At 49.1% G+C, this 17069-nt stretch overlaps 1 protein-coding gene and 1 long non-coding RNA gene across 4 annotated transcripts; one reads left to right on the forward strand and one right to left on the reverse strand.

Moving 5' to 3' along the window:
- Nucleotides 1–619: 619 nt before the first annotated feature.
- TOMM34 (translocase of outer mitochondrial membrane 34) lies at nucleotides 620–16262 on the reverse strand. 3 transcript variants are annotated; one of them, XM_037499307.2, is made up of 8 exons: nucleotides 16021–16262; nucleotides 12664–12763; nucleotides 11243–11395; nucleotides 10544–10663; nucleotides 9604–9773; nucleotides 6417–6564; nucleotides 1864–1990; nucleotides 620–1647 (listed from the first exon to the last, which is right to left on the reverse strand). In XM_037499307.2, the coding sequence occupies exons 1-8, from the start codon at nucleotides 16145–16147 to the stop codon at nucleotides 1543–1545; spliced, it is 1050 nt and encodes a 349-aa protein (XP_037355204.1). In that variant the 5' UTR covers nucleotides 16148–16262; the 3' UTR covers nucleotides 620–1542. The 3 variants fall into 3 exon arrangements, with proteins under 3 accessions (XP_037355204.1, XP_037355212.1, XP_037355219.1); XM_037499315.2 differs by lacking the exon at nucleotides 16021–16262 and adding an exon at nucleotides 13875–14166; XM_037499322.2 differs by lacking the exon at nucleotides 10544–10663 and having other exon boundaries at nucleotides 621–1647; nucleotides 16021–16260.
- On the forward strand, nucleotides 7928–12266 carry LOC119235775 (uncharacterized). Its single transcript, XR_005122914.1, has 3 exons — nucleotides 7928–8154; nucleotides 9168–9416; nucleotides 11686–12266. It is a non-coding gene; the product is annotated as an uncharacterized LOC119235775 (long non-coding RNA).
- Nucleotides 16263–17069: the final 807 nt, after the last annotated feature.

Consider the following 17069-nt stretch of genomic DNA (forward strand, 5'->3'; position numbering starts at 1 on the left):
GTTGTAGCTGGATGTCACTTCTAAACCTGCCTCAAATAAGGTAAGAGTCATACTTGTGGAAGAGGTGGCAGTGAAAGGGGTACAGCGCCCCACTTTGGATTGCCCCCAACCATTGCAGACAGCATTTGTCTGCAATTACTCAGTGACCAGCCTTCAGAGGTCAGAGGCAGTGGCTGGATGCAGCTCAGCCTGTGTGAAGAGGGGCAAAGGGACAGTACAAACCCTGTCTGCCCTGCTTTATGGAGTCACCAAACTTCTATTCTACTTGGGTGAACCAGGACACAGCCAGGAAGTGGAAGGCAGCCCTTAGTTCCTGCTGGACCCTCATGCACTCTGCTGCCGCCTCCACACCACTTCCTGTGAACTGGAGGGCACTTTCTGGCCCCTGTCCTTTATCTACTTTCCCTCCCTGCTTCCCCAGCTGAACTCCCATGTAGTAACTCACTGCAAGCTTTGCTTCCTCAGGGAAGTAAAGCATTGCGATGACGCCTTAGAAGCACTTGAGCTGCTGCAGCTTCCTCTTGTGTGACTACTAGACTGTCAGGCCTGTTGATTCACTGTTGCTTCCCCAGCACAGCAGTATACACGGCCTGGCCACGGCAGACACTTGAGTAAATCTGAGTGCATGAATACTCAATAAGCAGGTTTATTATAACTGCAAAGTTCCAAGCACAAAGCTAGAAAGGCATAAATGAAAGTGTAACAGACATGATGTAGAAGACTTTAATGCGATAGCTTCAACACACAGTTCAACAAAACAGGCGGCAGCTGAAACTGAACATCACATAAAGAATTGCTGGGTCGGCAGCCACGGCTGGGTCACAAGGCAATCCCTGCCTGGAACGTAGGGACGCAGACTTCAAGGCCTTCCTCCCCATCCCACCTCTGGGAGTGGCCACGCCACTGGACTCTCGAAACAGCTTAGGCACCTCTATCAGGAGGCCGCAGCTTGGAGCCACGACTAAGCCATCCAAGGGTCAGGGTTCCTCACTCCCACCAAAGGCGGGGCAGAGAGAGCCCTGGCTAAAAGGCACTGGGGCTCAGAACACGGGACTGTGCCAAGGACAGGGTGGGACATCAGCCCTAGAGAACCAGCTCACCAGGCTGCTTGGACGGGCCAGGGCTTTCTAGTCAACCCCTTGCCCCTTCAGCCCACCCTGTCTTGCCTCAGCCCCACTCTCAGGTGAACCACGTGAGGGTCTGGTGAAGCTAGAGGAGCAGCACTTGATTTAGAGCATGCTTGGGGCGGGGACGGAGTCAACTGCTTTGCTGGCAAGGCCCTGCTGCGTGACATGCCGCTGTCCAAGCAGGCGCCTGGGGATCAGGGCTTCAGCTCTAGTGGAGACCTTTCCAGCAAACCAGTACCTGTGCTTGGCTACACTGAGCTTAATTTGAACAAGCAAGGCCTATTAAGAGGTGGGGTGCCGTTGCCTCTGAGGGGCTGAGGAGGGTGCTTCTGAGCTCACTCTGGGGCTGTTGGGTCCCAGAAGCAGGCACAGAGGAAGGAGGTCTGGTAGAGGTTTCCTGCTGCCCTTTGGGTTTTTACTTTAAGCTCTGGTTAACTTCCTGCTGCAACTTCTGTGCAGGGCCGTTCTTGGGCTCAATCTGCAGGAGGCTGCTGAGGTCTGCACAGCTGGATTTATAGTCCTAATAGAAAAGAGAAGGGTGTGGGGCCGGTGCCTTGACTGAGGTGAGATCGAGTCAGGCAGGGGAAAGCTGTCCATACAGCAAAGAGCTTTCAAACCCCAGCCTGCAGGCCTGCCCCTAGCTAGCTGGGGCGTGGGAGGGGAAGGGCCTCAGAGAAACCACCTGGCCTTGACTGTCTGTAGCTCTGTTGGTACCTTTTGTCCAGGATCTCTTTACCTTGAGAGCCTTGTAGGCTTGAGCTCGTCTATAAAATGCCTTCACGTTCTTCCCATCCAGCTTGAGGGCGTCTGTGCAATCCTCCACTGCTTCTCTGTACTGCTTCAGGACCAAATGGCAGAGCGCTCTGAGGGGAAAGACATTTCAGAGGTTTCAGTCACTCCTTAAGGGCCCCGAGGTAGTCTGAGGAGCCATCTCTGACTCAGCAAACACCTGCTCTGTGGTGACTCTGGACCTTCAATCCTCTCAATAGGCCAAGCTCCTCAGAAGGGTAGGACTTGCTCAACTGGGGGGCAGACCCCACACCCAACCTGGGGTCATGTGACTCCAGAGCCTGAGCTTGTTTAGTTCTCTCATTCTGTCTCCTTCCTGCTGCCCTCCTATACTCTTTCAAGCAAGAAAAAGCTTCCTGAACACTTTCCCTTGACAGATTAAAAGTTATCTACCTTAACAACCCAAACACCAGACTTCTCATCATACCCATGCTGACACGCCAGTGGTGAAACATAAAGCTGCATCAAAAATAAGATGGACTGACAGATGGTGACAAAGCATCTAAAACACGGTCAAGAGAACATCACGATGTTACCTGGGCCCTTCGGGGATGGGTACACGGGTGTGGAATATGTAGTTCTTTCAACCTACATTTTGAAAATTTTTATAATGTTGGAAAAAGTCAGGTATATCCACACAAAAAAAATTCTGCATTTTGGGGGAAAAGTATGTCTGTGTGTATCTTCTAGTCTTTTCTCCAGCGAGAGTCACTAACAGACGTTTCCTGGAGTTCACTATCTAAGTCCATCCACTCCGCCAACCTGTGTTCCGTCCGGAGTCTTCACGGAGTTGGGTATACCATGATTTATTCTACCAATTGCCTCTCTGCAGATACCTTTCACTGTTTCTAGTTTGTAAACAGATGATGCTGCCATTTGAGTGTCCTTGTGCACAAACCTTAGAGGCCGCCTGGGGGAAGTGCAGCATCAAAGAGTAAAATTTTGATCATTATTGCCAAAATGCTCTCCAGAAAGCTGGACTAGTAATCGTTATTGACAGCGCCTATTTTCCTGCAACTGGACCAATCTTGGGTCTCAACTTTGAATTTCTCCCAACACAAGAAAAGCCTCACTGTTCTAAGCATGGGTAAAGCGGAGTATCTTTACATAAGGGTTTTTAATCTTACGAAATCAGAACTATCCAACTTCTTCAATGACTTGTGGATCTCTCCTCCCCCACAGAAGAATACTTTGGCCACTGCAACATAATGAGCCTGTGCATTCCTATAGAACCAAATGGTTTCACTTTTTGCCTTTGAAACTATGATCCACTTAGGATTTATTTTAAAAAGTGAGGTAAGGATCAGGGTTATTTTTAATTCTTATTCAGCCAGCGTAAGCAACACCAGGCATGGGTAAGCCCTTTTTCCGCCACATTTTACCATACACTAAATTCTCCTATGATGCTGTTCTCATTTTTTCCTGACAAACTTGAATTATCATGCACCAACAAGAAAAAATTCTAGTGTTTTCATTGAGATTGCATGGAACTTACAAATTAATTTAGAAAAAGCTTCCCCTTCATAATTTAAAGGTAGGTACACGTTCTTTGGCACTCTTACCACTTACGGGGTCCCGTGTTCTCTCTCCGTGAAATCAGGCAGGCTCTACCACTGCTCTAACGTACAGAGGGAAGGTCGTAACCTGAGTTCCAAGACAAAGGCACAGGAGGTCGTGTAACTTCCACCTCAGTCTCTGGGAACACCCGCTCTTGGAACTGTGACCTGACACATAGGAAGCCAACTCCCCTGAGCGTGCCACACGGTGCGGAAGCGCACAAGCAGCACTTATGAAAACGCTGCCGGCCTGCTCCAGGAGCTCCACCCCCAGGCCATGTGCACTATCCTAGACCTGGTACCAAATGTGCAAAAGAAGAAACCTTTATGTAACTCTAGTCCTTGCTACCATCTTGTTGACCCTGAATGAGAACTTTTCTTTCCAGATTTCAAATCAAAGGCAAAATAAAATAGTTATAAGCCACTCAGCTTTAAAATAGCAATCCTAGACCTAAACTTTCCACACAGTAACTAGGCTCTGGTAACTGAAAGAACTGGCCAAGTGTTTGGGAAGTAGAGAGACCAGAGTGAAAATATTATATCCTCTGTAGTGACATGCAAATATCAACACTGTGATGAGCATTTGCACATGACTTCTAAAGATTCTATCTGATGTTAAAAATGCATAACTTTGCCTATAGAATAAACATCCTTGGCTTTGGGTAAACAGAATGATCTTGTATCCAGTCAGAAGGTTTTCATTACAGAGGAGTCTAGGAGGTAACATGAGTAAGAAGGAACCTAAGCTTCGGAGTCACTGAGACCTGCTGCAGCCCCAGCTCTACCACGTATTAGTTGTGTGACTTAATCCATCCTTCCGCACCTGTTTTCTCCTAGGTAAAATTGGAACATGCCCTAGCCTGAAGGACTGTTCTAAGGACAAAATGAGATTCTTCTGGAAGGCGATTCGGGCTCGGGAAGTTGTAGAGGCCATGTACGTGAGTGGTGATATCCATCCAGGTATCAGGTGTACAAAGAGAAGCAGTCAGGGATGAGGGCTGTTCCACACAGGTGCGCAAATACGCAGACTGACGTGCAGCATCTGTGATGTATGCGTTCAGCCACAGTGAGTGGAAATTCAATTCTGTATAAAGTTACTGGCTCTCTAAATTTATAAATTCCAAGTAACCACAACTAAAAAACTCAACAAGATACTTTTGGAATCTGTCAAAATCAACCTCAAGTTAACTAGAAGAACAAATCTGGGAAAACAGCCAGGGATTCTCTGATTAAAAATGAGGAAAACACCAGTCCTACACGAGGTGACAAAGCAACAGTAATTAAACCAGTGTGGCACAGACACATTTGTGTGAACAGCGGTATTTAAATAAAACAAAACATTGTCTGAATGTGGAAACATCCATGGAAATGGATCGAGAGGTATCCAGCAGCATGAGGTAAGCCAGGCCAGAGCACCCAGAGAGAGAGAGGAGTTAGAAGACAAACAGGGAACAATGGGCCGCCGCCCTCCTTCCAAGTGAGGCTGGCGGAGTGCGGCACCCTGGTCCAGAGTCAGTAAAACCACAGATCTAAAATTCCCAAATCCCAGCTTTAAAAGAAAAGTTCTCTTTTCAACTCACTTGGTCGCAAAAACAGACATGAGGTATTACTTAGTCTTTTTTGATACTACCCTGCCTGTCCATGGGCTATTATATGTTTCTCTGCAGAAAGGCTAACATTTCTGCGCCAGACCCTGCTGGCATGTGAAGTGGTTCCGTGTATGGACCATATTACCTGGTTAAATTCTGAAACATCTTACCCCAAGAGTTTGGGAGAGGGAGCCTACAGTAGTTCCAAGATTTCTGAACTGAAAGTAATATGTGTTGTTGGGAAGAGAGAAAATATTTTTAAAGAAATATTTGGATCAGGGCCTCCCGGGTAGCCCAGGGGTTCAAGTCTCAGCACTATCAAGCTATCGCCAGCCACTGTGGCCTAAGTTTGATCCCTGGGCCAGGGAGCTGACCCACATGGCTCAGAAGACCTCTCCTGCCACCCCGCTGCTCCCCTCAGCAGTGTATTTCAGTAGATCTGCCAGTTCTGCTCCCGACTCTGTCTCGTTGCTCCCTGCATCTCTGGCCTACACCCCAGTTCTTATATGCATAAATAAATAAAAATAAATCTTTAAAAAAAAAGGAATATTTGGATCAGACATAATTCCTTGTTGAATGTTTCAAGATTCTGACAGTGAGACTAACAGCAGCTGACTAGAGTCGGCTTCCAATTCTGGCTCCACCGTTTACTGGAAGGGTGAGCTGAGGCAAAGTCCTCCTTTCTCTTAGCCTCAGTTTTCTCAACTTTAAAACAGGAAGACCACCTACCACCAGTGTTCACGTGCTGGTGCTGAGCAGAGCCCCACACAACAGCAGGACGGGGCCCCTGCTCCCAGGCCACTGACCAGTGAGAGCAGCTCACAGCGCAGAGCCTTCTTCAGCCCCCGAGTCTAACTCTCAGGCTAGACGATCCCTCTCTCTTGGGTCAGGCAATAGTGACTCCACCCCTGGGTTCTGGGCTGCTGCTCTCACACAGACACTGCCAAAGTTTCCAACAGAAGGGTCTTAGAGGAGCCATGCGGTGTGACAGGGGTCGGTGGAAAGGCTATCAGACTTGTGCTGAGGTTGTGTTTGCAAAGCAAACACACTGCTTTTACACATAGTGTATGGTTTCTTGGTTACTGAACATTCTGGGGAGAGGGTTACAAAGCCCATGCTCCCCTTTGGCATCCCTCAGTTTCTCCCCCTTTGAGAGAATGAAGCTGCTCGCAATGCTCACCTCATGGTGACAGAAGCCAGTATGAATTTTTTAAGATGTAACATACTGATGAATGACTCAGGTGAAGAGCCCACCACAGTCCAAGATGGAACTGTGTCCTGAAACTCAGCTGTGTGTTCCAGTCCTGGAACGAACGTCCTGAAATCCCCCAGGCCAGCAGCTGTGTGGAAGATACCTGTTGCTGTACGTGGCAGATTCCAGGTTACTAAACGAGAGGCTTTCACTGTACTTCTCAATAGCTTTCTTATGGTTTCCCTTCTTTACAAGCTCATTGCCTTCTTCCTTCAGAACTCTGGCTCTCTCCACATCCCCAGCAGAAGGCACTAGATACAAATTCAGAAGAGGAAAAAACCATGGAGCAGGTGCCCAATTGAGATTGAGATCTCTTTGGAATTGTCTCTGCTAAGGCATTCACAAACCTCTCTCCCCAAAGACTTATTAAACTGTTATTAGTAATTTTTTAGTGATTAATAATTCCCCCCAATAAAGAAGCCCAATAAGGGCTTCTGAAAAATTAAACAATTTTTCATTCAGAAGGCTGGGACTCTTGATAGACATGTACATGCACATAACATATGTGATCAAAAGCAACCTGGGTGCTAGCCTTGGCACCGCCATTTAGCAGCTGGGAGATCTTGTGTGACTCATGTTTGGACCTCAATTTCCTGACCAATACAATGGGGACAACACCTGTTCCACACAGGGCTACTGCCAGGATGAAACCTGAGAATCCATGAGGAAGTGCACAACATCCTAAGAACTTAAAGCAGGAAAGTATTTACATTAAGCAAGCGTCTGCTAGAGAAAGTGTAGCTCTTGGCTCTCAGGAAAGGGTAAAAGCCCCTTAGTCCTCATCTCTGCCAGGGGCCAAGCCTCAGGCTCCTCCCTCACCTGACCCGGCAGCTCCACCCCAGCCTTCCAGGAGAGAGAGAAGCGAGAACAGGTGAAATCCAAGCAGCTCAGTCCAGCCTTTGAGCCCTTCGCTGGGTGGCCCTATTAATCATCCCAGCTCCCGTATCATCTGCTTTTTTAATTTTTAAAAACTTTTGTCTAGAATACTGAATATTTATGATGAGGGTAAGCTTTTAGGAATACAACAAACACCCCTGGACTCATCTGTTACCTTAAGAAATGCTTACTAGGACCTGGAGCCTTGGGTCCCTCCCCAACTCTGTCTACCCTGGAGGAAACCATTACCCCGATTCTGGGCTTCCTTCCTCTAATTTTTGTTTTGTTTTGTTTAGCTAGATATGACAGTGTCCATAAATCATTTGTCATTTACTTAGTTTTTTTTTGTTTGTTTGTTTGTTTGTTTGTTTTGTTTATACAAGCACTGGGTACAGTCAGAAGCGCGGGAGGGTGAGAGAATTCGCCAGAGCAGGGAGCAGAGCAGGCAGAAGGACTGAAGTACACTGCTGAGGGGAGCAGCGGGCGGCAGGAGAGGTCTGCGCGCCATGTGGGACCCTCCTCTGGTGGCAGGGGAGCAGCCGGGGATCGAACCGGTGCCGCAGAGGCCGCGGGCAGCTTTGCAACCCAGCGCTCAACCGCTGCGCCACCGGGGAGGCCCTTACTTAGTTTTTGAATGTCATGTAGTCGTTGTTTCCTTCTAGGACCTGCTCTCCTGTCCTCTCCACTTCGTGTTCCTGAGCTTCATCTGTGTTGGGGGCGTCCAGCGGCCCAGTCTGCTGCAGCTCCACGCCTGACTTTGCCATCCTGTTGCTGGGGCTCTGGATTACTTTGTTTTGTCCTTTGCTGTTACAGCCTGTCCTGAACATTCTTTCCAGGTCTCCTGTGTACATGGGCAGGGTTCCTCTGCTGGAGCCTGAGGGCTGCCATGTCCATGCATCTGCAGCTTGTCCTCAGCCCTGCCACACTCCTCAGCCTGAATCGTGCTTGTTCCTGCTGCTCACAGGGTGAGGCCCCACCCACACACCTTCCTCCTCAGCTCTCCGCTGTCTCTGCCAGAAGCCCCTTCTCGCCTCCCTTCCTATCAGAAGGCCCAGCCCAACTTATCTTCTCTGCAGCTGCCTTCTCTGTGAGCCTTTATAACTCCCCAAGTGCACTTCCACCAGTCCTATTTTGAACTCCCCAAACACTAAAGATTCTAAAAGCCCTTGTTCTTCTCCAGTATCTTTAAATGCTGTGTGAACATGGTTCAGTATCTCATTGGACTGAGAGCTTCCTAAGCGCCAAGACTGCCCTGTCTGGTGTCCAACTTAGCATAGGGCCTGGGCCCCATGTGTCTCATTGACACCGAAAGAATACCATCAGTGGTAGGTGCACTGAAGCCAGCCGGTTCATCAACAGCCCACATTTTCAGCCTAGGGAAGAGTTAGGAATGTAGGCTCCCACAAACCAGAGTGAGTGCTACCCTTGGGCAGAGAGGTTTCCTCCTGGGAAAGGAAGCCCTAGCCCCCTCTAACACCGAGGGTCATTTACATACAGCAGAGCTCCAGCCCTGAGCCCATGACTCCCTCAAAGCCTTGCTGCCTGGGCTTGGATAATTCCCTGGAACATTATAAAGATCTTGCTTGTGAGCCTCTACCTGAAGAAAGGCCTCTTTGTTTTACATGGTCGAGGTGCAGAGTCTCCTGTTTTAGGTCACGGACTTTGATCTCCCTTCCTTTATTCATCCTCATCCAGGAACTCATGTAGTGGGAGTGGTTCTGGGGAGGCATCACCCACTAGCCATGGATGTGGGGTGGATGGCTCAGGGATGAGCTAATCACAAAAATTTCATCCCTTGGTCACATGACTAATTCACAGAGTGACCTGTGGTGTGAGCTAGGGATCTAGGGAAAAGAAACCCTCTCTTTCTTAGGGAGCTATCAGAAAAAAAAGAGAAAAACCTAAAACTTTTCTTCTGGGCTATGAGGCATGGTAATGGATGAGAGACCAAGAACTACTATTGCTATTTTACTATTAGGAGAGAAAACTGCCCGAAGACAAAGCTGACACGTAGGAGACGAGAGCGGAGAGAAGTACAGAGAACTGGAATCAGAGTCTGATAATGTGAGCTGCCAGAGAAAACTGCGCCCGAACTCGTGTCTGGACTTCATCCTAAGTGATAACTCACACAGGTTGCCAGAGGACTGAGAAGAGAACACCGCCGTGTCCCTGTGTGCCAGGCTGGGCGCTTAACACGCCACTATCACCAAATCCTTACAGCTGTGGGGTAAGTGTCCTCATGGTACAATTAAGGAAACATTCTTTAAAAAGTTAAGACTTTCTGGTTTTGCTTTTACGTCGCTGATCAGACCATTTCTATAACGCAGCTTAAAGAGGTCAGCTTTCACAGGATTGCTCTCAAGAAAGAAGCTAAGGAGACTGCAAGGCTCCCTGGGCAGGAAGTCACAGCTTACCTCTGCTCTGTGCAGCTGTGGTTTCTCTGGACTTGCTTTTAGCTGTCTCTGTGTGGTTTTCTGAAGGCAAGGAATCCCACCTCTTCTGAGCGGAAACAGGCACCAAGGGGATAGTGGGCAGCTTCAGGCGCCACTCCGGCCCCAGTGAGTCCATGAGAGCTCTGGTCATTCTGAAAAGGCAGGCAGGGTTACAGGTTTCTCGCTAGGAAAGGAGGTGAGAGCAAGACTGATCATCTTCCCTTGCTGGAACTGTCTCTCTAGATCCTCTGACATGCAGCAGGAAAGGGACATAAATATCTTCCCAGATCAGCCACCTGCCTGCTGGGCTCTCGAGCTTAGCCGCACTGTGCTACCTTCAGAGTGCTGTTCCTTTTAAAGGTATTTAAACCTGGCCTCAAAGGACTACATAGTCTCTCCACCCCCCAGTCACCACAACTTGTTGATAAACTTCCTAAATGGCCCCTGAATTGGCCCCACCATCTCCTTCTGTCTCCACCCTCTCTTCTGGAGTGCGGCACGCCCCCCTTCCTGTTCTGTTTTCTCTCAGGTCACCCTTTAACATGGCAGCCCATGACCTCTGCTCTAAAATCTGCCTCTGTTGCTCCCCTGCTGAAGATCCCGTCATGATCCCTCATGTGCTTGGGTTCAGTTCAACCCAGTGAGTGCTGGGCTGTGCGATGCAGCCAGTCCCCCACCCTCCGCAACACGGGGCGTGGGATCCGCATTCTCCCTCTCCCAAGTCAGACGCGCTCCTCTTGGCGTGTGCTGCCCTTTCTCCGTGCCGGCCCCTGGTATCTCTCAGTCTCAGTTTACCTTCTCCGAAAGCCCTCTCTGGCTCTCCCGCCTCTCCCTGGCTCATTAGGTGTCCCCTTTCTGCCCCCCCCCCCCGAGCTCTCTGGGCAACCCCTACTATAGATGCATCATACTTGAGTGTGCTTGCCTATTGCTGACTGGTGTTCCCCGTGATGCCAGGGCTCTATGAGAGCAGGAAAGGTAGGGCTCAGCCCCAGAGCGAGTACAGTGTCTGCATACAGCTGGCAGATCTGGTTGGATGAGGTAACTAAAAAGGGGGTAGACGCAGAGAGAAAACGAGTCAAGTCCAAAATGACGCACGGAATACACACCGTCAAATCCTGTTAAGGATTTGCGACCAGTGTGGTGTCTGGCTCCAGGAGCCCATGCAAATGTCAGTCACACATATGAGGGCCTCCTTGAGATAAAGACAAACAATGGCCAGAAAGAAATTTCACCTGCAGGGCCTCCCACGAACAAAGTCCCTGCAGCCTGGTGGACAGCTGCTCTGGTGAGTTCTTTGAAGCAAATGTAGTCTGTATCTCTTTTTATTCACTATCCCCCACAACCTGACATACCACCTTAAATGGAGGTCAATAAATATTAGTGTGTGAATGAATTTGAGCAACTAGGCAAAACAACAAAACCTTAGTAATTCTGACCTCTTAAACACCTGTTAATAAGTAAGACAGCAGGTTCTCCTTTTATACTTCTCCCACATACTGATTAGGAGTTTCTAAGCCTTGCTCAGAGGGATCCTTCCACAAGAGGACTAAGGTAGTGGTCCTGAGGTAATCACAGACAGGAACTCCAGACAGAATGGCTGCAGTGAGTGACCTGGACTCACCTGTTGGTGCCTTCCAAGGCTGACGTCACACTGTCATCAATCTGCAGCACAGTCATGTAGTCAACATAGGCCAGAGGGTACTTCTCCAGAGCCTCGTAAGCCGATGCTCGCCGCAGCAGGGGCTTCATGTTGAAGGGAACCAAGGCCAGAGCTCTAGAGCAGGAGGCAGAAATGTCATTTGGCAGCTGAGCCAGCAGGTTTCCCTGGCAGTGCTTTCCAGGAAGGGTCATCTGCAGCACTCAGCATACAAGTCATTTCTGGCAGAGTCACTGCTAAAATGTCAAACATTAGATTGGGGACTTTCCCACTTACTGAACGTGGAGAAGGGAAAGAGGGCATTAACGTTGTGGAACTTGCGTGCATGTACGTCAACTTTCAGAGCTGCAATACCCTCAGATCAAGAACAAGTGCCCCATGGTTTTCATTCTACTGTGTTTCTACAGGTTGGACCTGGTGGAAAACAGGCCTGGAGTTAGAGTGTGTCTGATTTCCACCTCCGCAATAACCAGATGACCCAGGCAAATCACTTTACTGCCTCAATCATCTGCCACCTCCTGCGCACACTAGGAAAGATGGTTACTTAACCCCATCCAGTGGACGTGAGAACTCCAAGAAGGAAATCTAGCAGAGAGCCTGGTACAAATGAACTTAGCCCAGGCTCATGAACACACTCACTAACTATCTGAATACACACCATCAAGTCCTGTTAAGGACTTGCGATCAGTGTGGTGTCTGGCTCCAGGAGCCCATGCAAATGTCAGTTACACAAATGAGGGCCTCCCTGAGATAAAGACAAACAATGGCCAGAAAGAAATTTCACCTGCAAGGCCTCTTACGAGGAGGCCTCTTTTCCCAACTATCCCGAGGGTATGAATCTAAGCCCATGTCACAGACAATATCATATCTGGGAACACACTGAAGTATGTGTGCTAGTTTGGTGGTGATGAAAGAGGGACTTATCAGATTGGTCTGAGGAAGAAAGAGGTGTGAAAAAAGTTTCATATCCTTTACACTAGTCATTGATGGATACCATTTTCTTCTTTTCCCTTGCTTCTTTTGAGGCCTTCTTTCTTTCTCTACAGTCCTCTCTCACAATATGTCCATTCCAGGAAAACATCTGGCAAGCCAGTCACTAGTCTGAAACTCTACCTCATCCTCAAGCCCCAAATCTCATGGGCTCTAGGGCCTATCTCTAACTGCCTTTTTCAGCAGCAGCAGAGCCAAGACATGATTCAGGGCCTACAAGGACTGAATGACCTGGTGAAACTTGGCGCCAATCTCAGTGACCTGGTGAAACTTAGTGCCAGTTCCCAAAGTCTGTCACAGGTGTAGCCAATGGGATCAAAGAATAAAATAGGTCAGATAAACCCAGACTCCTCTCTCGAGACTCAGGCACCCCGATATTACCCGTGACCACTTACGAAGTGCAATCTTTGATACAGTCTGTGCAGTTTCCATCCTTCAAGTGACATGCTGCTCGGTTGGAGTAGAGAACACTTTCTTCTTCGGGGTCTGAAGAACCTGCCCAGGTGGAGACAGAAAGCGTGAGAAGATGATCAGTTTGGGAAATGGATGCCTTGGGACACTCCGGGCATTTCCCTCCCTGAGCCCTCTGGGTTTTGGTGAAAGGCAGGAGATAACTGTGACCTGAGCAGACTTGTGGGTCTCACAGGCTGGCAAGTTTGTGATTCCTACATGAGAATGAGAGCACCAAGCTTCCTGTCAGCCAGAGGGAACCAAGCAGTATCTCCTTCACTCACTCCAGCACTGAACTTGGTACTGGGCAAAAGACAAACATGATACATCCAGTCTGCATCAAAGAGAATCATGCTGTAATTAATTAGGAGTGTGTTAATCCCATTAAAATATATAAATCCAATTTTCTAAAAAAGAGGAAAAGAACAATATACTCAGTGCTATGCCATGGCCTGAAAAGGTACTGGGGGACATAAAAGACAATTTCTGCTGATCAAGTCAGGGGAAGGACTCAAGTTACCCAATGGGAATAGACATTTCTCTAAGGTAGTTCATACCCTGAGGAATCTTAGACGCTCAGGTCCGTTATTATGGCCACAGTGATTTTCAATTTCAAAAATAATTTTTCTAAACCTTCATCCTTATCGGGTCTCCCCGGTGGCGCAGGGGTTGAGCACTGGGTTGCGAAGCTGCCCACGGCCTCTGCGGCGCCGGTTCGATCCCTGGCTGCTCCCTGGCCACCGGAGGAGGGTCCCACATGGCGCGCGGACCTCTCCTGCCACCCGCTGCTCCCCTCAGCGGTGTGTTTCGGTCCTTCTGCCTGCTCTGCTCCCCGCTCTGGCTCTGGTGAATTCTCTCACCCTCCCGCGCTTCTGGCTGTACCCAGTGCATGTATAAACAACAAACAAACAAACAAATAAATAAATAAAACATGCCTCTATTAAAAAAACAAACAAACAAACAAACTTCACCCTTATCACTATGGGCCATAAGTCAAACAAACAAAAATGAAAACAAGTGTTGCCTAGTAGTTCCATTCATTGTTCTCTAGGAACTGAAAAGCAGATCTATTCTGAAAGTTTTAAAATAGAGAAAGCAGTATAACACATGCTTATTATCCACCACTAGACTCATTCACGTTATATTTGTTTCTAACCTTTATTTCTGATATGACTGAAGCTCCACGCATCCCCATGCTTCCCCCTTTGTTCTGTCCCCATACACCCAGCGGTCAGCGCATCCTGAAGTTGGCATGTAACATTCTGACACTTGTTCCTCTGTCTTTATTATGATGTAGTCACAGGTAAGCAGCATCATTTTGTATCTTCCAATTGCATCATATTGCCTCTCTTTCTGCAACTTGCTTTAGTCACTAAGTATCAAGTTACTGTATTGACACATGATATCTTTCATTCAATACCAACATAACAATACAATAACTTTTTTCTTCTTGTTTTGTCAGTTCCTGTGCGAGACAGCAAAGTACAGAGGTAAGAAACATATCCTTGCCCTTAATGAGAAAGCACAAAAACTCAAAATGTGTAGTCCACCTCAAGTCACCAGAGCATGGTGTGGTGGAAGGAGTATCAGAACCTACAACCCCACCTGGGAGCCTGCACCAGTCACTCAGTCCCTCCGAGTGCTCACCTACCCATCACACGCGGCTATCACTTAGCAGACTTGCTAGGAGGGTTCATTGTGTTAGGTGCTGCCTGCTCTCCTTTCAAGATCAGGAAAACTGATCAGAAAAATCAAGGGGCAGTAACTACCCAGAAACAGTAGCGGGATCAGAACCAAACTCTGGTCCCCTCCTAAATCTAGATCCCAGGCCAGCTGTTCTAGGGACCCAGCATAAATCTATACAAAACCACAAGCTTTGGGGTAGGATGAAAGAAATTGGCAGAAATGTCAACACCTCAGATTCCTCAGCGACATCATTACATAAGGCTGAGATGAAGAGGTGAGTTATACTCTATGATCCAGCAATCCTACTCTAGGTATATATATATATATATATATACACAGAAGAATTCAAAGCAGAACCTTGGAGATACCTACACACCCAACTTCATCATAGCATTACACAGATTAGCCAAGAGGTGCAAGCAATCCAAATGTCCATCAGCAAATGAATGGATAAAGAAAATTTGGGGGCCTCCCTGGTGGCTCAAAGGGTTAAGCACCTCACTATGAAACAATCCACAGCCTCTGCAGCACAAGTTCCATCCCCAAGCCGGCCAGGGAGAAACCCACATGGCGCAGCAGACCTCTCCTGACTCACCTGCTGCTCTCCTCAGCAGTGTATTCCAGTCAATCTGTTCTATTCCCCACTCTGTCTCTGGTGGATCCTCTCAACCCCCACCCCCCAGCACCTCTGGCCTGTACCCCAGCTCTTATATGCATAAACAAATAAATCTTAAAAAAAAAAAAAGTTGGCACACACACACCAGTGGAATATTATGCAGCCTGTCACATGCTACAATACAGATTATAATGTCCTAAGCAAAATAAGCCAGTAACAGAAGAGAAACACGGTATGCTCCCACTCATGGAAACTATTTACAGTAGTGAAAGTCAGAAAGTAGAAAGATGGAGGGCCTCCCTGGTGGCCCAAGCACGGCACTATGAAGCAATCCGCAGCCTCTGCAGCACCAGTTCAATCCCCGGCCGGCCAGGGAGCAGCCCACATGGCACAGCAGACCTCTCCTATCTCGCCTGCTGCTCCCCTCAGCAGTAGATTTCAGTCAATGTGCCTGTTCTGCTCCCCACTCTGTCTCTGGTGAATCTTCTCAACCCACCCCCCACCCCCACACCTCTGGCCTGTACCCGAGCTCTTGTATGCATAAATAAATAAATCTAAAAAAATAAATAAAGTAGAAAGATGGAGACCAGGGGCTGGGGGGAGGGCAGGACTTAGTTTAGCAGGTAGAGCGTTTCAGTGCTGCAAGCTGCAGAAGTTCTAGAGATGCCCTGTGGAGAGACTCACCACTCCTTAACTCTCCACCTAAGGACGGTAAACTTACTGGTGTTTATTTTACCACGATAAAAAATATGATAAAACATTTAGAAGAGCAATGTTTCTGAAGAACTAGCTAGGAAAAAAAAACACTATTTACGGCGAAAAGAAAGAGCGCGCCATGGAAGTTTCTCGAGGATGCCCAAGTCGGCAGTGGGTGGAAGTGCTGTGGCGGGCCTGGCGGGGCACACGGCCGCGGGGAGCGGCCCCACGAAGACAAAGCCAGAGCCAGGACCAGGCAGGGGGGTGGGGGGCGCGGGGAGCGGGCTGGGGGGCCGGGGGGTACCTTGCGCCTGCAGCACCCGCAGCGCGCGGCTGTAGAGCGCGGCGGCCTCGGCGAACTGGCCGTTGCGGAAGCTCTGGTTGCCGGCTACGCGCAGCCCCGCCACAGAGTCTGGGAGTTTGGGGGCCATTCCGGGGCCAGGTAGGCGAATGGGGGGCTCCTGCGTTCCGTCGCCCAGGAGACAGACCCGCGCCGGGGCGGAAGCAGCGGCCGAGGGCGCCGAGAGCCCACAACGGAGCCGGCCCCGAGGGGCGGGGCCTGCGCGGAAGAAGCCGGCAGCGCCGGGCGTCTGCGCATGCTCCGCTCGGGCGTGACGTCCGCGGCGCGCCGGGGCCCTGGCGCGCGGGGCGCTGCTGCTGGCGCGGAAGGAGCGGAGGCCCCGGGCCGGAAACTCTCTGGCCCCTAAAGCCTCCTAGGTAACGACTAGTGAATGATTGATGAGGATCGTTCCAGGGAGACTCAGTTTATCTTCAGCCTCTTCTGACTTAATGTCTGTAGGGAAGGGAAAAGCATCAGGCTTTTCTGCCCTCCCGCCGTTAGGGTTGATGATGGATCCTTGTGGTCCTGAGTGCAAGCCTGATGGCGGGCACCTGGAGGGGGTGTGGGCATGCGTAAGTGGGCACACCTGGGCTAAGGCTGGGGTTCTAAAGGCGGTGTCACGCCAGGAGAGCAGAGAAGCAGAGCCCCCCAGAGAAGGCCGGAGAGCCCAGAAACAGTGAAGACTTGCTGGGGGCTGGGAGGCCAACCTCTGCCTGCTGTGTGCCTGGGGAAGACCAATAAAAGCCTGCAAAAGTCACTGAGGGCTCCAGGACTCCTTTACCCCGACTGCTGGGATCATAGAGATTCTGCCCTGTGTCCTTTACAATGTCCCATTTAACACTCCCATTTTTCAAACGGATTTTGCTGCTTGCATATACTAAGGTATTTCTCTTGCTTCCCAACCTTTCTGTAATTTTTTTCCACTTTTTTTACCTCTTGTCTAATCCTGACTCCAACTACAATCAATTCAAACTTAATCTCTTTTGAATGCCTTTCCTGAGTCCGCCCTTCGT

The sequence above is a fragment of the Talpa occidentalis genome, unplaced genomic scaffold (genome assembly GCF_014898055.3).
Source record: "Talpa occidentalis isolate TD23 unplaced genomic scaffold, MPIMG_talOcc4v2.1 talOcc4.10, whole genome shotgun sequence".
Classification (NCBI taxonomy): Eukaryota; Metazoa; Chordata; class Mammalia; order Eulipotyphla; family Talpidae; genus Talpa; species Talpa occidentalis.